The sequence below is a fragment of the Electrona antarctica genome, assembly GCF_951216825.1.
Source record: "Electrona antarctica genome assembly, chromosome: 18".
Taxonomy (NCBI): Eukaryota; Metazoa; Chordata; class Actinopteri; order Myctophiformes; family Myctophidae; genus Electrona; species Electrona antarctica.
In genome coordinates, this window is record NC_136799.1 from 23,025,954 (window position 1) to 23,051,104 (window position 25,151).

Consider the following 25,151-nt stretch of genomic DNA (forward strand, 5'->3'; position numbering starts at 1 on the left):
AATGACCACAAAGTGATAATTATAGTTCAAATATATATATATAAACTATGGCGATGCCCATTGGGTATGCATACCCTGTTCTCTGATGAAATGGTTCCTCCTTCAGGAAGCCTTAGGGTTGAGAAGAGCAGAGCGTGAAGAAAATGTTTGGACATTAGATTACTTTCAATGGCCAGCCATGGAAACTAAAATGGCTTGGTTTCATTCTTGAGGAGGATTATATTTCAAAAATTATAGACCAATCAGACAAATACAGGTATACTTGTGGACATACCTGGCTCTGAAAGGCCATATATGCCATACAAAGCTGTTTTCCTCCTGCCAAAAAGTGATTGCAGCACCTACCTGGTAACTGATAGCATGTTTCTGCCTCAAAATTACTTGGTTTCTTTCTTCAGTGTTATATTTCAAACATTATAGCCCAGCCAGACCAATATAAGAATGGACATTAAATGCAGTATACGCCAGTATTACTCCTGACAAAAAGTCATGGCAGCTCCTACCCGTTTACTGAGAGATTGTCTGCCTCACAATAGTTTGGCCGGTTTCATTCTTGAGGGTTAATTTCATTAACATTATAGTAGGCCAATCAGGCATAACAGTGGACATCCTTATTTTATAAGTGAGTGAGTTTGATACGCCCGTGGACATATTCCTGGGGTTATATTTAAAGCATTATAGCCCAATCATACTTTACCAGCCATAGGCTATATGCATGCCATAAAAAGCTGTTTTCCTCTTGCAAAGTGACTGCATGCAGCACCCACGACTGGAATCATGTTTCTGCCTCAAAATGATCGACTTGGTTTCTTTTTCTTTCTTGAGTGTTATATTTCAAACATTATAGCCCAATCAGACCTATATAGGCTACATATATAATATGTACCCTAATATTATGTAATAATAATATAATGCTACAAATCACTGTTCCCCCCCAGTACAAATGCTCATTATGCTCTCAGGTGTCATGATGTGACCGTCAAACAAATATTCTTTATTGTTGTTAGATTAGATTCACAATATTGTAGCTGACTATAGCTGTGGTCTGTTTCTTACAAAAATGGCAAACCATCATTCCCAAACTGGAATCCCTTGTTGAGGGGCCTCCAAAGGTGCTTTCACTTCTGCAGGGGGCGCAGTCGCAGAAACGCCCAAAGTTGCACCATCTGTCATACAAAGTGTTAGGGTTAGGGCTAGATCTACAAAGTAGAGTTTGTAGATCTGCTATTTTCAAAAAGTTGTGTTTCTATTGTATACATTTTAAAACTTGTGAAATGGGACAATTTCAGGCATTAAATTCATATTTTATATAGAATAATATAACAATGTGTTTATTTTACTCAAGATGGCTACTACTCTACCTGTGGTGATTAATAGGAGACCACATGGCATGCACGAGATTAAGAAATCAGATAGCTATTGTTGAAATAACAAACAATTCATGTTGGTGATGTCACTAAAGGGCCAGTTCATTATTGTTATGGAGGGGAGAATGACTTGTGTAATGGGGTCGATTGCGACTGTTATTGTTATATGATGCTATTTTAATGATTAATCATCTATTTATTCACAAACTGTGAGTTAATAGAAACTTTGGCCATTTAAAAATACTTTACACTTTTGAGGGTGAGTTGGAAAAGGGGTGAGTTATCCAGTTACCGTCCTTGATGACTGCACTCCTGACTGACAGAGGCGAGCCCTGGGAAGACAACCCAGTCTTATCTGGCGAAGATCATATTTCTAGTTAAATAAGTTTAGTTAAACAGCTTTGGCATCGTGTTGATTCTAGGCCTACTTGGGAACTTGCGCAAAACCATTACAGACTGACATATGGGCAAATCAGAGTGGTGGGGAAACATACCCAACTATAAAAAGTGCCCCTCGGGACACAGGTCTCCACCAGGATATGATCGTTTGTGACACAGTACAACATATACAAACAGTATATTACTATATTCATAATGCTTAGTAATGTTATAAAGATGAATGCATGCTGTGGCTGGCATACATTACATGACATATCCGGCGTGATTACATGACTATAAAGATCACTTGTGTGATATTTTGATAAAATCTGAAGCACTAATAATGAAATGCACCACCTTCCTAATTGTAATAAATAGATCTATTTATAGCAGCACTATGTTTGTATGTTTGCTTACTTACTATCGTGTGTGTGTGTGTGTGTGTGTGTGTGGGGGGGGGGGGGGTCTGCTAGGGTCTTAACTGTATTACTTTGTATATTAGAGACAGAGTTTAATTGCCAGTCAAAGCAAAGACTGGAGGATGGCACGTCCTTGCCAAGCTTTTCTGAAGTTCGGACACGCTTACCCCAGGGTCCCTGAGTGCTTATTCCACTCTCCATGGGAGGCAGATACATACCCTCCGTTCACGCCGTGCAGCGCTCCGCTTAAGTGTTGGTGAGATGTTTCAAAGATGCATAAAGCGGCTATAGGAGACAACGAAAACGTGGGAGAAATCGCTGTGCTGATGCCGTTAAGTATTTTTAATCTTTTTTTGAAGTTTTGGCTGCTCTGAAATTCTCTCTTGCTCACTTCCTTGACTTTCTTGTTGACTTCCCATTGTACCGCCTCCCGAGCGGCGACTGGCTAGCTGCACGTCCTAGTTACTGCCTCTGATTGGCCGACTGCGTACATGCAGGATGTTTATAATGCTGTTGTGTCATGGGAGGTGGGACATGGGAAGTGAGGAAGAGAGAATTTCAGAGCAGCCAAAACTTCAAAAAAAGATTACAAATACTTAACGGCACTTAATGCGATTTCTCCCACATTTCCGTTGTCTCCTATAGCCGTTTTATGCATCTTTGAAACATCTCACCAACACTTAAGCGGAGCGCCGCACGGCGTGAACGGAGGGTATGTAGCCTACATCTGCCTCCCATGGAGATTGGAATAAGCACTCAGGGTCCATGGGGTAAGCGACGTCCGAACTTCAGAAAAGCTTAAACGAGGGTTCCGAAAGGGGCTTGGGTAAACCAAGGCCCTTTCGGCAATATAAGCAATATATACTTCAAAACGTGCGGCTAGGCCGGGAATGACGTGCACACACACACCCTTACTTGTCTGTAACTCTGAGTGTGCACATGGAACCAAATGGACCCTTACAGGTCCAACACTGTTTTTGAGTGGTGCAAGTGCAACCACTCCAAGGAACAGCTTTGTCCCTATGTCAGACTGGTCTGATTTTTTGTTAATCATCAAATTAAATGTGGGAGGTCGGCAAGAGAACGTTTAAAAAAATCATAGCAAAATATATTCCTCAGCCTAATAGGAAAGTCTGTGAAAGATTTCACGTAAATTGCATGCTCCGTTCATGATTTGAGGCTTTTTATTCAAAACGGGCCAATCCTGCAAACTTTGAAAGCCAATGTTAGCCAATTAGGATGGAATCTGAAATATCGGACAGATCCGTCTTGAACACATGACTATAGAGGTACTGTGTAACGATTTGCGGGATTTTTGGACAGAATCTGGAGGAGTAATATCAAAAATTGTGTTTTTCAAAAGTCGGCCTCCTCGTGGCGCTATAACAGGCCGTTCTGGAAAATTTGGGGCAGAGGTTCATCGTTGGCATTGATTGATTGATTGATTGAAGTATTTATTAACAGTTAGCAGAATTACAGTACATTTCAAGCACAAACTCAATACAAAGACCCAATTAAGCATTACACTTGTTTACAAGAGGGTCCACCTTGTTCAATAATTAATTCATAAAAAATCCATCGACCGGGTTAACGGTGCCAGAGATTAGCTGTACACAGACGGACCGTCGGACGGACGTACACAATCACACACACACACACACACACACACACAAACACACGCACACACACGGACGGAGTGCAAAACATACTCTCTCCCCATGCCTTCGGCCTGGTGGAGAGCTAAGTGAGTCGTGACGTACGTCATTCCCCTTTCCCATCAGTCCTGCAGCCACGCACCTCTTCGCCAGAATGGCGGCTCTTTTGGAATCGCTTCTTCTAAAGAAAGTGGAGCTTAACAGGGCCTTGTATTGGCTGAAAAATACAGAGGTGAGTACACAGTAATTAAAAGACGCACGGGTGTAATGTTCGACATAAGGTGGCCTTAGCATTATCCGAGATATGAGATGACATCACCCACAACCGATGTAAACAAAACTTTTAGCTAGCATGCTAACTGGCTATGCTATTCGTAACGTTGGCTGGTTGACTACTACGTTCGTTGGCAAATTACTTTGCTTCAAGTCACTAAAATTCAAGAATTCTAAATGAACCTAAAACGCTCATGATACCTGTTCGCTATCAACATATAAGTTACAACTCCCCAAGCATGCAGGGCTTTAACGCTAGTCTAGAGTATATTCAAGTTCAACCTAGCCCAAGCAACTTCCATTCAACCCGTGTCCTTCTGTGAGCGAACAGGGTACTATCGGAAAGATACAGATGTTCAAGTTGGGTTGGACTATGAGTCTATATGAGTTATACCCTGTACAGTGTATAACATGTATATAACGATGCAATGAGACATAGCTCTGTTTATAAAATGCTGTGCCCCCTCCAAATATACTTTCCCCATTTTCAACTGTTCTTTTGAATTACATTGAATTGAATTAAATTACATTGAATTGAGTCGACATAGTATTTTAAAATGACCAATGTTGATTATATGATGAATTTGATTAGTATTGTCTTACATATTGTCATCCAGCAGACGTAAACATACAGACTTGTTGTTTTTTCCAACAGGAGGGTGAGTGCTTGTCACTCAGTGAACATGTGGCGACAGTCCATAGGCAAGAGTTTGTCCCTTTCCTCTTGAACTTCCTGAGAGAGCAAAGCAGCCGAGCCCTGACCCATGGCCCTGCAACACCTGCTAAGACCCCCAGCTGTCCCAGGTCGGATGCATCTCAGGGCTTCTCCAGCGAGCGCAGGGGTGGAAGGTCTGCAGGAGGAGGTTCTCGTAATGCCAGCAGGGTTCAGCTCTTTTCCCCTGCTCCCTCTGCGTCTCCAGGAGCAGAGTGGGAGCCTGTTGGCCAATCTGGGTCCCACCAGTGGCTCAGTGGGGTCAGCGACTTAAGCAGCCCCTCGTTCAGTTCGGCGTGGAGTCCCACCTGCAGGCCCCCAGGTTCAGAGCGCCGGCCAGCCCAGAGGATCAGTCTCGGGGACTACTTGGTTTCCCCTCCCGAGGTGCAGCACAGCCCCGGCCTGCAGCAACCAAAGGGTCGCAGGAAGGGTGGTGGGGGTACAGGGACAGGAGGACAGGGGAGACATGGAGGGGGACGTGCCGGACACCAGAGTGAGGACACGGGACGATGGGAGAGTAGTGGGAGGAGATCGGGTGGTAGAGGGGGAGGAGGACTAGGGTACAGTAGGGTCAGTGAGCAGGTTTCACCTTCTCAGACGCCAGGTCAACTCAACTTCAACAATTTGGAGGAATTCCCCCCTGTTGGCTCATCACCCGTTTCAACCCCGTAAGTAGCGTACACAGTGATAACAATTTCATATCAGGAATCAGGATAATTTCGATGCCATTCATGTGTTAATACAAAATCACACCCGTGCGAACTGAGTGGTGCAAGGTCTTATATAGCCTGATCAGCTGTGGTCTGACGTAATGTCAGTGACCATAGTAACCATGCTCATTCTTTTGAGGGACAGGTACACAAACACACACACACACGGGTACTAACAAAGCCAGTTGTTGGAGTGGTTTGCACCACTCAAAAATATGAATCGTCTTTAATACATGTTTAACGATATTCATAAATCTGACTATATACAGTATATATATTTGGACAGCAGATTGTCTTTGAAGTGTAGTCCACTGACTATTTATTTATTAGTAACTAGACCTAAACAATTAATTCAGTCTGATTTCACGGGACATGCTTGCTTGGCTCCCTGCATATTTCCTTTACTGTCTCTAATGTGACCTCCAGAATGACCAAGCCATCTCGAAGAATAAACCCAACACCGGTCAGTGCTGAGAGGCCACATTCCAAACCAAAGAGTTGTTTCACCTCCACCCCATTCAGCAAGCCCTCCACCCCTCCGTCAAGTGGAGAAGCCCCAGTGCTGGAGGGGCCACTGTCGGTAGGCAGCCCTCTCAGTCTGCAGGAGGAAAGGGAACTACTCAAGAGGGAGAAGTAAGTGGACATAACCCACCATCTTTTTTTTATTCTTTAACTCATTAAGAGCTGAGGCCAATTCTACAAATGCCTTCAAAATCAGAATTTCTCAAACGTTTTCCTGCCAAAGACCCCCAAATTAATATTTAGCCACGGACCCCCATCTGGAAATGTCTTGTGCCAGGGACCCCCAGAATCTAAATGATTATTTTGATTTAATCCCAAATAGCGTTACGTTACATTTTACCCACTGTACTAAGTTAGTTTATCTACTTCCAGCAGGTAGACTGATCATATTACAAGTTGCTTAAACACTAAGTGGCTCTTATTTTGAAATCTGCCCAGTTTTTAGAGGAGATTCTATTTTTATTGCATTTTGATGCTGGTCAAAAGTAAATAAACTAATGGATAGGTTGGACAGTAAATTGCAGGAAATTCGTAGGAGTGGGAACTGGGATATACATAAATACTACTACATACGTTCAATCAATAACACTGATCGCCTACATGGGTATGCAGTGCACACAGTCAAGCCATGTTGTTTTATCATCACTTGTCTCCAGGTCTAAGCGTGCTCAGCAGTCCCCTCTGCCCTCCTCTCTGGAGCTGTCCACCCCTACCAAGTCAGGGCTGAGAATGAGTTCTAAGGTTACCCCAGACACACATGCGCAGAGTCCAGAACCCACCAAAGTCACCCTTACTTCTGAACTGGACCTCCTTGCAGAGCTGTACTGCATCTGCATTTCTGGTAAATAACCACAAGGGGGGGCTAAACTTTATTAATCACTTTGTGATGTTAGAATATTTTCATCCAGTGTTTAGTTTAAATAGGATAATGTTAGTAAGATAATGAAAAAGCTGTATGATTTAAAAGTCAGGCATGAATTAAAAATACAAATACAAGATTAGATACAGATTTTAAGAAGGGATGTAACTCGCAACACTTTTTTCTTTGAAATGCCTTTTATAATCCCTGCCTCCCTTGTGTATTTATCCTTTTGAATCTTTTTTCAATAAAGTGCTCAATCAATCAATCACTCAATCAATCAAACCTGATATTATTTCTGTCTTAAAGAAAACCTGGTGCCAAATATATTCCTGGAGCTTTTCTTTGTGGTGCAGTTGCTTACATCCCGATCCCCACCCACGTCTGAGGAAGATGAAGAAAGTCTCTGTGGTGCGGTCAGCCCAGGTTAGTATTGAATTGCCTTTTTGAGGGGCACTAGCCCCTCCTATATACAGCGTTTGTCCCCAAACGTCTCAATATTTGCCATTGACAATGAAAAGAAATTAAGTCAAATGTCTGCCAAATATGACGTAAATCTTGTCCCCACACATTTCATATTTGCCATTGACAATGAAAGGAGAAATTAGGTCAAATGTCTGCCAAATATGACGTAAATTTGTGGCAACACAAACCACCCCTCACTTCACACTGGTGTGATTTTTGTTTTGTTTTAAATGATCTGTTTGAATGAATGTACATTGGCCTATAATATGATTTTATATTAAGTTCTGAATGAATGCAGTACTGTCAATGATTACCCAGGCCATTTTTCTTTCTTTTTTCAGGTGTTCTGGAAAGAGGTTATCTCAGGCGCATACACAACTGTGTGTATTTTGCAGTGAGGGTGCTGGAGAACCAGTTTCAGTGAGTCATAGAATTATCTTGTTTTCAGTGTTTATGGCGTTTGTCCCATATGCACAAGTCCTTATATTTAAGTGTTTGTTGTTGATCCACACGTTTGGCCCATGTAGTCTCACACACAAATGCAGAAGTCAAGGCCTTTTAGCTTATTGTAATGTGTTCGTTCGTATCTGTATTTGCATCCTTTATTGCTCCACAAAGTCTGTTGAAAAAAAAGCTTGCTAAATGTACAGTACATTATAGATAAAAGCAGAAAATATCAGCTTGCCAGGGTTATTGCGCTGACAATGTGTCGATTGTTAATTGCCGTGTTCAGGTTTCGGTATCCAGCAATGGTTCCTGTTGTGTAGACCAGAGCTTGATCAGTTAGAGTGAGAGCGTCACAGAGACACTGCTAGGCACGGAAATGTGAACACGCTGAGCGACATGTTGTGAACGGCTGTGTGCAAGCTGATAATGCGGCTTGAAGCGCACATTTTCTGCTTGTTAAAAATTTGACTTGAGTAGTAGGCTATTTGACTACATCACAACGTTTTCCATTGCGATATTTGTTCGATTACTAGGGTCACATTCCTAACTAGTTTTCTTCATGTGACAGCTTGGTAGCTCAGCTAGACAAGTGCACATTACGGCTGCTGGCTGAGAACGAGAGGGTGGCCTGTTTCTCTCCAGCTCTCAGGGACCGCCTGACACAGGCTCAGGACACCAGCACAGCCAAGGTACAACACATACATGCTACTTTTACATAGAATTCGGCATGTAATGAAAATTACAATTGAAATAGCAAGGTTGGTATTGTAATAATAATTACAGTAACAACCTACCATTGTTGTTTTTGGAATTTATCCAACATGCCATTCATGTTTTTCCCTTCCAGCTCTCTCCTTCAGTTTCCACATTCATCCATTCAGTCCCATTCCAGCCTGCCACTGACAATAGGTCCAATTTCACCAATGATAAGTCCTTCCACATCTTTAAAAAGCAGAGGTAATGTACTAGTATATACTTTATTTATACTTTGATGTGCATTCTATTTCTAGTAGTACTAGTAGTAGTATAAGCATTTGTTACATATTCTAGTTTAAAGACATGGAGAGTGACATGTAAAATGCATGGGTGAATTCCTGTCTGTGCATAAGACATTTTTTATCTTTTTGCATTATAGGGATATTTTCTATGCAATCTTACGAGAGTGGGAGGACTGTCACAAAGAACCTGGGTGGAACTTTGAGGTGGTTTTAGGCAACAGGATCAGGTAAGCCTAGTGAGCCATAAAGTTCCACATTCTTTGTGATAAGACTTGCTAGCTGCAAGCCACCTGATGCTAAAATGACACAATCTTTCCTTTCAGAGCAATGGTGAGTCAACTGACGTCTGCAGGAAACCACTCACATTTTGCCCGGCTTTTCCTCAAGCAGCTGGAGCAGGTAAACCGTTTGTTGGAAGGTCACTCACTTGTTGGTTGAAGCACTAAGCATTCGGGAAACCCCAGCAAAGTCACAGGCATTATTTTCCCAGTACATTCTAAAAGGGATTGGGATTGGGATAAAAAAGAAATACAAAAAAACGTGACAATTTCCTTGGTTCCTTTCCTCCAGATGTGTAAGGATCCCCGTGTGAACAGCTCTCCCGGGGACCCCCCCGACGCTGACCTACTGGGCATGCTTGGAGCTGACAGCCTGGGACGACTGAAGCGTCTGGAGGAGCGTCTGATTCAGCCCCAGGGCATCACTGGACCCTGTCCCCCACCGTCGTTTCCTGGCCACCAGGAGTTCTTCAGGGACTTCCTTCAGATGGCCAGCTGGTGAGAGATGAGAGATCTCAAAGTATAAAGTTGGAGCTATTGCGAAGATCAAATATATTGTCACAGTCTAATTCAAGTAGTGTTATTGTCTGGCCAGAAGTAGATTCCCGCTTGAGGGGCAGGCAGGGGGGGGGGGGGGGGGGGGGGGGGGGGGTTAAGATACAGTGAGGTCATGGCCTACATAACTTTGTGTCACAGTACTGCGAGCTTGTATATTGCGGTCTCCAAACAAAGTATGTATAATACAAGTGGCTCAAACTGGAGACCCCAGCATAAGGAAAGACATCACAAAAGTGGACAAGTTTAAACGGTTTTTATTAACCACTTCCCCACATAAGTATTAAATCAACAAACAAAATATCAAACAAAACACATACTGTTAGGTACTTTACCAAATCAGGAGAAAGAAAGGAGACCTGGAGATGCCGGCCAAAACAGGAGAATGAGGGGGGCCCAGGCCACCCCCTATAGGGACGTCGAAGCCGTTTCCCCCCTCCCCTAACTTAAACCAAATAACTAATGAGAACGAAAACTATAACTGCCGGCCATCCCCAGGCCAAACTAAACTAAATAAAGTTTAACTGCAAAGTATTGGCATGGATTGTGACTGAGCTGTTGCTGGGTCTGTGTCTCCCTTGACACTGAGCTGGCATGGCTTTTATAGCAGAGGGCTGCAGCAGAGGGTGATTGGGGAATCTGCTGCAGGTGTGCCAGCCTGGGTGTGTCAGTCTGAGTGGGGAGGAGAGACAAGATTAGGCACAGACAATGATTGAATGACTTGAGTGTGTGTGTGTGTGTGAGTGATGTCATGGCCACACGCAACACCCCCACCATATGATGGTGAATACCGGGAGTGCAACGTGAGGTGATTCACTCATCAGAAAAAGAGCGTGACAATGTGTCGGCCAGGACATTATCCTTGCCACGGATATGCCTGATCTCCACATTGAAATACTGCATGAAAATAGACCACCTCATTAACCTTCGATTTGTGTTCCGCATCTGGTTCAGGAAAACGAGAGGGTTGTGATCAGTAAAAACGAGGGTAGGCTCACTGGAGGAACCCACATAAACCTCGAAATGCTTTAGGGCCAAAATAAGCGCTAGCGCTTCTTTTTCCACTGTGGAATACACACGTTGATGCCGATTGAATTTTTTGGAGTAATACGAGACCGGGTGCTCAATCCCATCATCCCCATCTTGAAGTAGGACCGCACCCGCCCCCGCATCACATGCATCCACAGCGAGTTTAAATGGCCGCTCGAACGCCGGTGCAGCAAGAACTGGAGCATTAGTTAGCAAGGCTTTAATACAATCAAAAGAATGCTGACAGCTCGGAGACCATTTGTAGCGTACTTTCGGGCTCAACAAGTCGGTTAACGGGGCTGCAACGGCAGAAAAGTTTTTGCAGAAACTTCGATAATATCCTGCCATTCCTAGAAACCGCATTAGACCACGGCGAGTGACAGGATGAGGAAACGAGAGGATGGCTTCCACCTTAGAATGGACAGGCTTAACTTGACCTCGACCCACAATTTTGCCGAGGTATGTCACTGTAGCCTGCCCGAACTCACATTTGGCAAGATTTAAAGTGAGATTGGCCTCACTCAACCTGCCAAATACTTCACGAAGTTGTTGGATGTGTTCGTCCCACGTTGTGGAATAAATGCAAATGTCATCCAAATAAGCCTCGCAGCCCGATAAACCCGACAAAACTGTGTTGACCAAACGCTGGAACGTTGCTGGAGCGTTTCGAACACCAAACGGCATTACAGTGTACTCTAGAAAAGCGTCAGGGGTCACAAAGGCAGATATAGCTTGAGCCCTAGGTGTTAACGGCACCTGCCAATATCCTTTTAGTAGATCGAGTTTAGTGACATATTTGGCACAACCAACTTTATCAACACAGTCATCTATCCTAGGCAGAGGATAACAGTCAGGTTTTGTGACCCCGTTCACCTTTCGATAATCGGTGCAAAAGCGATCCGAGCCATCAGACTTTGCAGCCAAAAGGCAAGGTGAACTCCAAGCACTTGTGCTAGGTACAGCTATGCCATTTTCCAGCATGTAGTTCACCTGCTTTTGGAGACGAAGCCTTTTTTCGGGATTAACGCGATATGAGTGTTGTTTAATTGGCGGGGAATTACCAACATCAATGTCATGCTGCAACACATGCGTACGGGTCGGCACGTCTGAAAAGAGAGTTGCATTAGAGCCAATTAAGCTGATCACATCCTCACGTTGAGACTGAACCAAATTTGGAAGACAATCATGAAGTTTAGTAAGCATTTCTGAATTCCTAAGTCGTCCATGAGTAACATCAGTGGAGATACCTACAATATCATCTTGGTCGTCCTGAGATTCAGAGGGAGGAACACTGGCATTGCTAGACAGTGCCAGAGTTACCTTGTCAGGATCACCATCTCCACTTGACAACTCGGGTGGCACATTGACCTCTGTGCCATCAGAAGGGTTGGAATCAGGCTGAGACTTTCTGTCAAAATAAGGCTTCAACATATTAATATGACACAGCCTACTCCGTCGCCGACGTTCAGGGGTGTCAATGATGTAGTCTCGATCGCCAACCTTCTTTTTGACCAGATAAGGGCCACCATAACGTGCCTGCAAAGCAGAGCCAGGAATGGGCAACAAAACCAGAACTTTATCACCGGGACTAAAACTCCTGCTTTTTGCATCCTTGTCAAACCACCTTTTCATTTTTCCCTGGGCAACGGTCATGTTTTCTTTAGCCAATTCACAAGCACGGTGAAGTTTGAAACGGAATTTGGACACATAGTCAAGCAGATTTTGAGGTTTGCTGTCGCCCAGCCACTTCTCCTGCAAAAGCCTCAGGGGCCCTCTGACTGTGTGTGCAAACACCAGTTCGGCGGGACTAAAGCCGAGGGATTCTTGTACCACCTCACGAGCGGCAAAGAGGAGGAGATGAACACCGTCATCCCAGTCTTTTTCGTACTCAAAGCAGTAGGTACGCAACATAGACTTTAATGTCCTATGGAAACGCTCGATGGCTCCCTGACTTTCTGGGTGATAAGCACTCGAACACACATGAGTGATGTTAAGTTGTTTCATGACCTGCGCAAAAACTCGTGACATGAAGTTTGAACCCTGGTCAGACTGGGCCACCCTAGGTAAACCGAAAATAGAGAAGAATTTGACCAAGGCCTTAACAACAGCTGGGGCTGTAATGGAACGCAACGGGATGGCCTCAGGAAAACGAGTCGCTGTGCACATTATAGTTAAGAGGAATTTGTTACCACTCTTAGTGCGAGGCAAAGGCCCAACACAATCAATTTGCACATGCTCGAACGGTTCACCAATAACAGGGATTGGATAAAGTGGGTATGGAGAGATGAACTGCTTTTTAGCCACCTGGCATACATGACACGTTTTGCAATGTTGACGCACATCACCCTTTAGGCCTGGCCAGAAAAAGTACCGCAAGATACGATCAAAAGTCTTGTTAATCCCCAGGTGACCAGAAAGCGGGTTATCATGTGCTAGTTTCAACACCTCACCTCGGTATGTCTGAGGGATAACAATCTGTTCCACCACCCCCCAAACATCATGGCCAGACAGCCGCGGAGGTGTCCACTTACGCATGAGCACCTCGCTTTTCAGGAAAAGCCCCGTTGACAAATCTTCCAACGCCTCTCCTGAAACAACGCTTTCAAAGAGAGGAGCTAGTGTCGCATCCCGTTTTTGATCAGCAACTAGCTGCTCACGTGACATGCATATTTTCGAGTCAATTTGAGGCAAAACAACAGAACGGGTAGGGGCCCCTGGAGAGGCAGGTGGAGCAGCTGAACAGTCCACCAGAAAACTGTCAGACAGCTCCACCTCAGCCTCCAGCTTCTGACGCTCAGCCATTGCCCGTGTCATAGCACAGACTGAAAACACTTTGGGAAATTTCAATGCCAAATCGTCAGAGTTCTCCGGCAGAGGAACAGCAATTACCTCTGGAGTAATGAGCATTTTACCACCAGCCAAATCATTGCCCAAGAGAAGAGTGACCCCCTCGATCGGGAGTTGAGCACGGAGCCCAACCTTAACACACCCCTTGACCAAATCAGAATCAAGAAAAATGTTATGGAGCGGCAGGCCCACGAACTGCATATCAAACCCCCTCACCAGCACATCAGATTTAACTGCAGACTTTTCTGAAAATGGCAACACGTGCTCTAGAATTACAGACTGATTGGACGCAGTGTCCCTGATGATATCAACAGGTACCTTAGGGCCCCCCTCTGTCAGAGAGACAAAACCTTTCATCAGAAAAGGCTGAAATTCAGGGTCAGGAATGCGCACCGGCTCTACTGCAACAGGTGGCACTGAGGAACACTGACTTTTAATCAAAGCAACAGTTTTAGGTGGCTGATTCTTGTTTTTGAGAGCATAGCATTTATTTATGGTGTGGCCAACTTTTTTGCAATAGTTACAAGTAGGCCTTTCTGTAGCCCCCTCCCCACCCTCTGACTTGTCTGGCTTCCCCTCACCCTCCCGTTTAGCAAAGAATTTTGCTGAGACTATGTGAGAAGAATCTGATTTGTCTGAGTGGGAACAGTTAGGCTTCCGCCATGGAGGATTGGAACTACGCTCCGAAGACACATTAGTCTTGTCAAAACTGTCCTTGTGGGTGAGCACATACTCGTCCGCAAGGACAGTTGCAGCAGAAAGAGTAGTAGCCTTTTGCTCATTAACATAGGTTGCAATCCTATCTGATAGGCAGTTCTTAAACTCTTCTAGTAAGATGAGCTCACGCAGCTGATCAAACTCTGTGACCTTTGATGACTGACACCATCGGTCAAATAGGGCCTCCTTCTCTCGGCCAAACTCTGCAAATGTATGATTGTCAGTTTTCTTAAACCTGCGGAACTTCTGCCTGTAGGCTTCGGGGACCAACTCAAAAGCCCTGAGTACCGCACCTTTAACCTTCTCATAATCAAGAGAGTCATCTGGTGATAACGAGGCATAGGCCTCCTGGGCTTTCCCAGTTAGCACACATTGCAACAATAATGGCCAAAACTTCTTGGGCCATTTCAAAGCATCAGCTGTACGTTCGAAAAGAGTAAAGTACTTGTCCACATCTTTAACATTGAATGGAGGAATCATACGGATGCATTTGTTAACATCAAAATCAGGGGCACCAATGACACGAGGAGAGGCATGCTTAAGCTCTAACTCTTTCAACTGTATTTCTCGTTTGGTCTGCTCCTCCAACTCCATCTGCCTAATTTGAACATTGAGCCTTAGCTCCTGCTCTTTAAGCTTGGCTGAATTTTCCTGCTCCTTAAACTGCAGGTCTAGGCGGCGCATTTCTAGCTCCAATTCCAACCTCCTAATGCTGTCATCAGAATCAGCTGGTTTTCCAGCTGATTCAGCAGCACCAGGGTCAGGCAAAACCCCTTGTTCAAACAATGCTGCCCATAACTCAGGCTTTAGTGTCTTTTTTGCTTTAGTACTTTGGACTTTGATATTGTAGTGATCAGCAATATCAATTAAATCCCCCTTTGTGCATTTATGGAAAACATCAAGGGAAGGCTGCTTAACAAAATCCGCCAACTTAAACTCCATTTTGGATTATGGCTTTTACCAATTGTATGGAAAATTTCACCGCAAAGCGACAAAAAGAGCACAAAAGTTTGCAAAAGTAGTGTAGGCTTAAGGTCAAAGACCACCACAAAAACCACTCGCAATACAATATAAGGCAAATAAGCCAAAACGATGAGACACAGACCAGCAAGAAAATAAAACCTGCTCAAACCAGTTCTCAATAAGTGATGTCCTAATTAGGGGTGTGCACAAACCTAGGCAAGTTACAAATTTCAGAAACTCAGTATACTTAAGTTAAATACTGAAAATAATTACTGAAAATAATTTGCAAACAAAAGATAGCCTAAAGCCGATTAATTAAGGTGGACAAAATAAATCCAAACCTTAAAAAAAAAAAAAAAATCAAATATGCACACCAACAAATTCAATTAATTTCAAAGTTTAAGGAAATATAACAGATCTATAGTTTCGGCGAGCCCCCATTATGTTGCGGTCTCCAAACAAAGTATGTATAATACAAGTGGCTCAAACTGGAGACCCCAGCATAAGGAAAGACATCACAAAAGTGGACAAGTTTAAACGGTTTTTATTAACCACTTCCCCACATAAGTATTAAATCAACAAACAAAATATCAAACAAAACACATACTGTTAGGTACTTTACCAAATCAGGAGAAAGAAAGGAGACCTGGAGATGCCGGCCAAAACAGGAGAATGAGGGGGGCCCAGGCCACCCCCTATAGGGACGTCGAAGCCGTTTCCCCCCTCCCCTAACTTAAACCAAATAACTAATGAGAACGAAAACTATAACTGCCGGCCATCCCCAGGCCAAACTAAACTAAATAAAGTTTAACTGCAAAGTATTGGCATGGATTGTGACTGAGCTGTTGCTGGGTCTGTGTCTCCCTTGACACTGAGCTGGCATGGCTTTTATAGCAGAGGGCTGCAGCAGAGGGTGATTGGGGAATCTGCTGCAGGTGTGCCAGCCTGGGTGTGTCAGTCTGAGTGGGGAGGAGAGACAAGATTAGGCACAGACAATGATTGAATGACTTGAGTGTGTGTGTGTGTGTGAGTGATGTCATGGCCACACGCAACATACGCACAAATCTAAAATTAATTACACAGATGCTTTCCCGGTTTTCATTTTTACATCATTTGATACCTTATCAATTATCAGTTACTAGTCTAGAATGTGATGTTTCTTTATCTATTCCAGAGACTTCTATTGGAGATTAGTGTAAATGAGCGGGCAGAAACTGCGGCAGGTTCATGTAACTCAGTGTAACTCACTTAATTCTCACATAGACTCCAGTGCATTCTGTAAACTTCTGGTTAAGGGCTTTGTCACTATTTGCCAATAGAATGCTCTGTAGAAGACTGGCCCGATGAATGGTGACACAACTCTCCTTATAATATGGTTGTATATAATAGGAGTTTGTGCATTGTGAATGTGATGGACTATTTATCATAATTCAGAAGGTACACGGTGAGATCTTTAGTGTGAATTCACCATAATGGTCACTTACAGGCCAAATGGACCATTTGGTTACGTTTGTATTGTGTTAAAATTTAATTAACGCTGATCTTTTTACTGTGTATGGCTACTAGCAAGTAGCAACAAGGCTACAACAACAAACTGCCTCACTGGACCACTCATACGATGTACCTTATGTTGGCCTTGACCTGTATGTGACCTAACATCATCATGTGTTGCATGCCAGCTGCCAGCTGAACCAGCACCTGAAAGACAGCTTGTGTCAGCAGCTTCTCCAGCTGGATGAGGTGTCCATCCTGGGCCCGACTGCCTCCACTGGGGAGGGAGAAGAGGAGGCAGAGGGAGACATAGAGCAGCAGGTGCATCATGGATACTGAAAAACAAACAAATAAATTAAACAAAAAAGTTTATTAATATTTTTGTAATGGCTCAAGAAGAATGAATTCCTAAAATATCAATCACACTTCTTCATCTATTCTAACTCATCATGTATCTGTGTACTACTACTCCTCATTCAGGACGAAAAGCAGAGGTTCTCTTCAGTTCTGCTCCTGGCCCGTCTCCTGGCCAAGTTCCTGGGGTTAATCTCCTTCCTGCCTTACCAGACACCTGAGAGGCCGTCGAGAGAGATACAAGAGAGTGCGGTGGCCCTCCGCAGCAAAGTAGGAAAGCAGTGACACAAAATATCTCTGAAGCAGCATTTTTCTGGTTCAAATGTCGTGTGGATGTACCGAATGTAATCAAATCCACTGTCAAAAAAGTGCCTACATTTTTTGTTGTCCCTTGTGTGTCCCTTGACACAAGCTAGACATTTTAGTTTCTTCTTAGGTTATATGCGTTTAATTTTGTGAACGTAATTGTTTTGGCAGTTACACAGTGCATTTCAATTGTATTCAATTAATATCTCACTCATCTTCTGTCCTTGGTGTCTCAGAGTGCTCCAGTGCTAGATGTGTGTGCCGTGCTGCGTAACAGTGTGCAGAGAGGGAGGACCATTCTAACTGTTCCCTGGCTGGTGGAGTTCCTGTCCATGATGGACTTCACTGGACCCCTGCTGCTGTGCTACAGGACTGCACTGGGCATGCTCCTGCTCCTTTATAGGTCTGTTTGCATGTTCTGTAGCCTCCTTAAATTGTTATTTATGCTTCAATGCACAGCATTTCCGCTCATGGGAAAATTACACACTGTATTTTTGGTTTTTGGGGTGTCCTTACTACTGTATATCACTCACTCCAGTTTTAAAAAATCCTTACACTGGCTCGCTGTGTGTTTATAACACTTTGCATGGTTTAGGGCCAAAATCTATTTCTGATCTTGTGCGATATTATGAACCACACAGTTCTCTCAGGGCATCTGGAGGTCTGATTTCGGTCCCTAAAACCAAAAATGAACATTGGGGGAAGCAGCATTTTGTTTTTATGCACCACATATCTGGAACTAACTCCCAGAAAACTGCAAGTCTGCTACCACTCTTATTTATTTTAAATCACAACTAAAGAGAAAGGCCTTTCTGTTTGCCGCTGCCTTTGATTAAGTTAAATGTATTTTTCTTTCTCTTCTGCACTGTAATTGTATTTGTTATTTTTTACTTCTTTTGTTTTATGCATCCTAATGACATGTTTCCTTTGATTGATGTTTTGTGTAAACCACATTGAATTGCCCTTGCCTTGCCATATCTGCAATGTCCTGGCTTTGATTCCTATTTATTTTCTTTCTATTCAGGCAGATGGTCCTGGGCAAGAGCAGTGAAGTTTGTTACCTAAACCAGCTCCTCATGGTGGCTGTTTTGGGTTGGCTCTTCCAGGTGAGTCTTGTACAGGGTACAGGACCATGCAGTTGTATTGAACCATCCAAATACTTAATGTTTTCCTTGTACCCCTTATTTTTGGCGCTATAGACCACTTAGATTCATAATGATCACTTTAAAGGCTAATTCATACAGCATAGCACAACCCTTTTGCTTGACAAATACATTATCTGTTGAACCTCTGATGTCATATATTCAACAGAAGCCTTTTTGAGTGGTGTAAACCACTCCTACAACTGGCTTTGTTAGTTTATGTGTCTGTCTGTCTGTGCTCAAAAAATGAGCACGTTTGCTATGGTCACCCAGTTCACACGGGTGTGATTTCATTACGTCAAACATTACGTCAGACCACAGCTGATCAGTCTATATAAGACCTTACACCACTCAGTTCACATGGGTGTGATCTTTTGATGATACATTGGCAATAGGACATTTTTGTCAAGTGACACCTTGACAAAAATGTAATTAGTGTAATTATACCATATGTCTATTTTATTTGTATCTTCCAGATCCCAGTGATACCGGAGGACATTTTCTTTACTAGCGACTTCACTGCCGTTGCTAAGCTGGAGGACAGCAGTCCAAGTACTCAGGGACTTGTAAGTGATTTATTTTAATGAGATATCTGTAAAACACACTGTAACCCCATTGAATTGATCTCTGTTTCATTTCTACTGAATCATCCTCCTGCTTGTTGGGGTTTCCACTCCATTTCCCAGGACTGCATTCCCCTCGTGGACCAGCAACTTCTCTATACTTGCTGTCCATTTCTGGGTAAGTGTTTTATTATTGCTAATTGCATTTCATACCTTGATACTAATAATATATATTATACATTAAACATTCCTCTGTATTGAATTCTGTCTAGTTATTATTCATTCTATCAATTAATATTATATTGTATAATATATATTTTCAACAGTATTTATATATATATATTCTTTTATATATTTTCAACAGTATTTATATATTATTTTTTAACCTTATCAGGTGAGTTCCGTAAGCTGCTGGCTGCTTTTGTGTCTGGAAGCGCAGCAAAAAGTGGAGGAATTATCCGCAAAATCACTCCGACGTCTGCTGAGCCCAAAGATAAGCCCATTATTAACAGGTTACAGCAGAAACTAGAGGCAAGTCACTGAGAGAGGCAGCAAATAAAGCTATGAGATGGACTGAATTGTTTGCATGTTACTATACCCAAAATGAGAATCCATTAAATCGTGATTCGTTGTCTTAAAATCAAGGACCAGATTCCTGAAATACCCTTAAGAAGCCATTTCTAAGGATGTCATACTGTCTAAATGTAAGAAAAAGGATAACCATAGTTTATATTATCAGACATTCATGTATTTTCTTAAGAACCCTTTTCATTAAATTCCTCCTATAGCCTCCTAATGGTACACCGTCCACAACTTTAGAAGAGCATGGTTTCCATTGTATTTCTGAAGCTGTTAATATGATTGTTTTCTTCTTAAACAAGTTCTTAAGATTTTGTGAATCCGACCTCGTAAGTTTAATTGTATATGTTTTTTTTTGTCTTAATGAAGATCGACCTTGAACAAGCTTTCTTTCACAACCAGCCTCCATCTCTGCGGCGCACTGTGGAGTTTGTTGCTGAGAGGGTTGGGTCCAATTGTGTCAAGCATATGAAGTTAGTATCACTGTGCACATGCATGTGTCCACGACATGAACCTGACTTTGCTTTTGTCCACTATCCTTAGCGTATCTTCAATTCCAAAGTATCAGCGAATCTGTCGTTAACTATCAACGGGAAACCTTAATCCATTCATCACAGTCGGGAACCCCTTTTGGTGTTTTAAGCATTATGTTATACTTTAGCTATTGAAAAATAGCAGATCTACAAGCTCATGCCGCACTACAAGCTTGTAGATCTGCTATTTTTTAAAACTCGTGAAAATGTGGGGAAATCTTTGAATATATATTCTTTCACAGCGAGGGGGGGGGGGTCCCTGGAACAACATATTTTCAGATGGGGTTCCGTGGCCAAATACAGATAATTCTGGGGTCCTTGACATGGAAAGGTTGAGAACCACTGGCATAGAAACAGGTTTTTCAGAAAACTGTTAGGATTTAGAAGCCTTTTTTTTATCGGCCTCAGGTCTAAATGGGTTAAACAACAATTGATTGAAGTTGCTGCTAACATAGGCAAACTTTGCATTCATAATCTACATTCTAAGCACTTGTTGGCAAACTTGATTTTTTGTATGTGAATTAAGTTCTAAACTTTTAACCACACTGAGCACGAGTGTACATGTATGTAATTTTTATATATGGTCGGGTTGTTTCAGGGCTACGTATGTGAATGAGCTGGTCCAGAGAGGAGAGAAGATGCTGAGAGATAGACTGGAGTCACCTACCCTCAATGCTCCGAGTCCTATACTTAAAGACTCCATCTGCGTTCAGCTGTGTGATGGAGGAATGGAGGCCCTGAAAAGAGCCACCAGGTACCACAGCTCATTATAGTAGTGAACAGTCTCTCTCTCTCTCTCTCTCACACACACACACACACAACTGTTATTTTGCTGCTGTCAGTTTATATGTGTGTTACTGTTTTTATCAGTTTATCAAAGTGTATGCAGCTTGAAAAAAGGTATTTGGGACAGCCCTATAGAATTGCCATAATGATTTCCTCCTATTCGAGTATGATTAAATGTTTCTTTTCGTCATATTCTAATTTGTGTCGATAGATTCTGCAGCAAGAAGAGCCCAGAAGCCATAAGAATGCTGCTACCGGAAGAGACCTCCCCTGCTGTAAGTTCTATAATGCTCGTAACCTTCCTAAATAACCAAACACCTCGCCAGATTGTGTGTTATGTGTGTTGGTCAATGGACAACTCATGGCTGTGTCTCCCTGCCAGGTCCTGACCACAGCTGAAAACGTCACCAAACGGCTGGCCACTGAAAAGGCCTGCACCTGGCTCTCTGCCAACATCACAGGTAGTTGTAGAACGAGAATTAATGCACGCTTAGAAGTATATTGCTGCCCCTTGGCTTACATTGAAGTTATTTCTATTGTCTTTTTCAACCTAATTGCCATGTATCGTGTATGGATAGGGAAGAATATTTAAAATCAGGCACATCTATTTGCATCATGCATTGAATTTTCACGATACCCTTGATTGATCATCCAATCCATTTTATTTCCTTTCCTCACTGTCAGCCCTTATAAAGCGTGAATGGAAGAGCAGGTTTGATCGCGTGATGAAGTCTCAGGCCAATCCTCCAGGGTCGGATTCAGTGGATGTGGAGGGGGTTGGAGTTGGCATGGCTAGTTTGTCCACCCAGGAACAGCCCATCACCCCCAAGAAAAGACAAGATGTTGAGACCTCCTGTCCTGCAGACTGCAGCCACGGTGCCCCTCTGCCCTCTGATGTCCTCATAGATATTAAGGTACACTAATGTGGAGAGGATAAGTTGCTAAACATTTTATTTACATTAATTTAATTACAGTTAATTTATTAGGGAGGGAGATGTGTTGTGATGTATGAAATGTAACTACATAGTTTGATGTAAAATATGTAAATAAATATACATCTTAGTTCCACACAATGTAACTAAGATATTTCCCTGTTTTTGTTTTTCCCAGGTGAATTTTTAGCTCACAACATTAATCTCGTATTATATTGCCTAGACTAGGGTAGGAAACATAATTCACAAATGATAATCTAACCTCCAAGGCTCCAAATAGTAACTAGAGTGCCTGTTGGGCACTGGCCTACTTGGAACAATGCAAGTTGGAAATGCATGCCCCACCCAGTTATAATGTCTGACTGTGTCCATATGGAGTTTTTTGTCAAACATGCCCAAATATGGAGTCTGACTCTATGCAGATGTCAGAACATTATTATGATGTCAGAACAAGCATTGTGATGTCAGAACAGGCCAGCTCCATATATGGAGATATAGGGGTGATCAGGTCCAGAGCCCGGCTTTTGTGATGGTTCTGGACAACCGGCTATCCGACGGACACGACACTGGGCACTGCACTCTCTGTGGGGGTGTGGAACACGTGTGTCAGTGTGGTGAACGGTTCTCGAGTGGATTACAGACAAACGTATACACATGCGTACACACAGAGGCTTGGTGCATTTATAGATCGATATATGGTATCGGTCCAAATTTAATTCTGCTTATTTCTGGGTTTCTCTGGGTTATGTTTAGGAGGTTCTGAGCATCGCAGTAGGACCCAGGACAGACAAGGAAATGCTTTCTGGCTGCCAACTCAGAACTTTACTGGGGAGACTTGGAGACACACTGACCTGCAGAAAGGTACAAGAGGGAACACGATATGAGAGAGAAATACAACAGCACTAATAGTCACACATAGGATTATTATTCCTTTGCCGTTTCTTTATAGTTTGTAAATAAAAATCATATTTAACTTGGTGTCTCTGAGCTTGGATACATCTTTGAGCTGGTTTGTGACAAATGTGGTCTTGTCTGGGATTCTTGTAGCGTGTTTATTTACTGTTATTTGTAATTGGATATTACTGTTTATCTGTCTTTCGCCTTTGTGCTTCTAATCACATTCCCATATATAAAGGCTGATCTACAGCAGTATGATCAAAGCTTTGATCCTTTAGTCAGTTTAGTGGACTCTGTCACTCATTATCTTGTCTTTCCTCAAAGTTCTTAACTCCAGTGTCGGAGCAGATGCTGCTTCGCTCCACTGTCCTTCTAGCCTGCAAACTAGGTGAGTGAGCCAAGCCAGGACTAAACAATGTGCGTTTAGGGAAAACAAATATTATGTTCCGTTATTCTATAATTGTATGTTATGTTTTGGCTTATGTGTAAACTATTGAACAAGTTTGTGTCCCATGTGTGTCACTGTCTCCTTATGTCCTTTTGTAACTTTGGAGAAATTCTGTATATTTCTCGACTCATTCTAACGCTTGCAAAGCCATATCACACCTGTTTCATTTGACTTTTAATCTATAACACTGTAAACTGCCATGCGCTTACTCAGTGTCTGGAGAGCTGCCAATGTCCTGTCTCCAAGAGTGCAGTAGTGGCGGTCGGGTTGCTGCTGTAAGCACTGGTGCAGAGTCTGTTCCGCATGTCAGAGGTGTGCTGGAGCAGCTGGCTGCACTTTGGGAGAGAGATTGCTGCTCATCTGCACCGCTCCACCTGCTTCTCACCCAGCTCACTGTCACTGCTGTGCTGAAGGCCAGTGACGTAGAGGTAGGAAGATCACACAGCATTTCATTTTCAAAAATTATACTTTGGCGTTTGTTGTGATTGAAACGTATGTTGTCATGTGGTGTACATAGCAGTGGATCCCAACTTTTTGCAACCCCTGGGTTTCCTTAATTGCATTCACCTGGTGTGCTCTTCTTGTCCTGATAGCATATGAAACCATATGCTCCCCACACACTATTATTGGTATTGTCTAATAATTTCACGTTTCCATATGTGATCAGTGGAACAACTACCTGTTCCTGGTAAGACGGCTGGTGGACAAAGGCTTGCTGAAGGAGGAAGAGGTTATGACTCAATGGAGGAAGCTGTCCAATTTACCATTACCAGTGGTGAGGGTATTTCTTTGCTGTTGTTGTTTTCCATAGTACTTATCATTATGCTCTCATTGTAAAATCATTCTCGTCTCCTCCTGTCTTTCCTTTTGTTTTCCCATTTCTCTCTTTTTGTTTGTCTTTTTGTTCTTTTATCTGTTTTACTGTATGTCCGGCCTCAACCCTCTCTCATGTTCTCTCTCTCCCCCTCCTCCCCCTCCCTCCACAGGAGTTTATAAAGAACCTTCAGCTGCGGTCAGAGTCTGCTAGCCCCTCAGAGGTGCAGAGTGGCATGGACATGCTGCAGGTCTCGCAACAAACAGTAGAGGGAGCAACTTGACTGAGATACCGTCCTCCCTGGATCCCATTGTATTGCATCTCAGAGTGATCACCACAGCCTTGTAACTGACAGGCATTATTACTGTGCTGTGAAAGACACATCAGTGATCTGTTATTGTTAACTGGCCCCTCTTCAGGCCAGACTTTGTGCATAGGTTTGTATATCCCCACACTCGGGCACAGGTGGCTGTGCAAGCTACTGGCCATTGTTCTGTACCTGCTATGCGACAATTGCGACATCCACCTATTCACAACACCCTCTGCTCCTTTGTAAAGGTGCAAATAAACCATGAAGTCCTGCCACTCAGGATTAGAAGATGGGGGCATATGTGGATGATCTGTGGAAAACACGAAAACGGTGTATCCCATTAATGACTGTAACAGTGTCCTGATTTCTAAATGGAAGAAAGGAGGGTTTATGGCACAGCTAGAGCCTAGAATTAAAACATTCTCTGTATCTGGGGACCCAACAGAATCATAAACCATGAAATACTGTAGTGGGCAGTTATTTACTCTTTCAGGCAACACAGAAAAAGGGTAATTGTTTTAGTCCAGCACTTTTTACATAATTCCTTTGACTGGCAGCATTGTTTCTTGAATGCTGCATTTGTGACACTTTTTTAGTTCATGTTGAACGTGTTATACTTTGCTTCTAAATTACTGAAATTTTATGTCGACGTCGCACAATTAAATAATAAAGATGTATTCTATTAAAAGCTAATTGTGCTTTATTGAATAGCAATTAGCAACCATCTAGTTTATTAGTAGAAAAAGCATGGCTTTAAAACCTTTATACAAAATGTAAATGTATACTTTTGTTTGTGGGCCGT

At 42.9% G+C, this 25,151-nt stretch overlaps 1 protein-coding gene across 1 annotated transcript; it reads left to right on the forward strand.

Annotated features, from left to right (window-relative positions):
• The first annotated feature begins 3,886 nt into the window (after positions 1 to 3,886).
• On the forward strand, positions 3,887 to 25,037 carry cdan1 (codanin 1). The gene is made up of 28 exons (XM_079528147.1): positions 3,887 to 4,051; positions 4,748 to 5,472; positions 5,941 to 6,147; positions 6,693 to 6,877; positions 7,205 to 7,321; positions 7,702 to 7,780; positions 8,376 to 8,496; positions 8,655 to 8,764; positions 8,943 to 9,032; positions 9,129 to 9,204; positions 9,376 to 9,581; positions 16,874 to 17,006; positions 17,166 to 17,309; positions 17,582 to 17,748; positions 18,370 to 18,451; positions 18,964 to 19,053; positions 19,174 to 19,228; positions 19,445 to 19,581; positions 19,999 to 20,102; positions 20,761 to 20,916; positions 21,160 to 21,223; positions 21,331 to 21,409; positions 21,633 to 21,862; positions 22,634 to 22,741; positions 23,102 to 23,165; positions 23,439 to 23,653; positions 23,893 to 24,000; positions 24,212 to 25,037. Exons 1-28 carry the CDS (start codon positions 3,974 to 3,976, stop codon positions 24,320 to 24,322), a joined length of 4,041 nt encoding a protein of 1,346 aa, XP_079384273.1. The 5' UTR covers positions 3,887 to 3,973; the 3' UTR covers positions 24,323 to 25,037.
• The last annotated feature ends 114 nt before the right edge of the window (positions 25,038 to 25,151 follow it).

Excerpts from the sequence above, each read along its gene's own strand:
- cdan1 (XM_079528147.1), top strand. The coding sequence starts at position 3,974 with ATGGCGGCTCTTTTGGAATCGCTTCTTCTAAAGAAAGTGGAGCTTAAC. Across the intron at positions 8,497-8,654 it reads AGGACACCAGCACAGCCAAG|CTCTCTCCTTCAGTTTCCAC; the intron begins GTACAACACATA and ends TTTCCCTTCCAG. Across the intron at positions 20,103-20,760 it reads AATTGTGTCAAGCATATGAA|GGCTACGTATGTGAATGAGC; the intron begins GTTAGTATCACT and ends GGGTTGTTTCAG.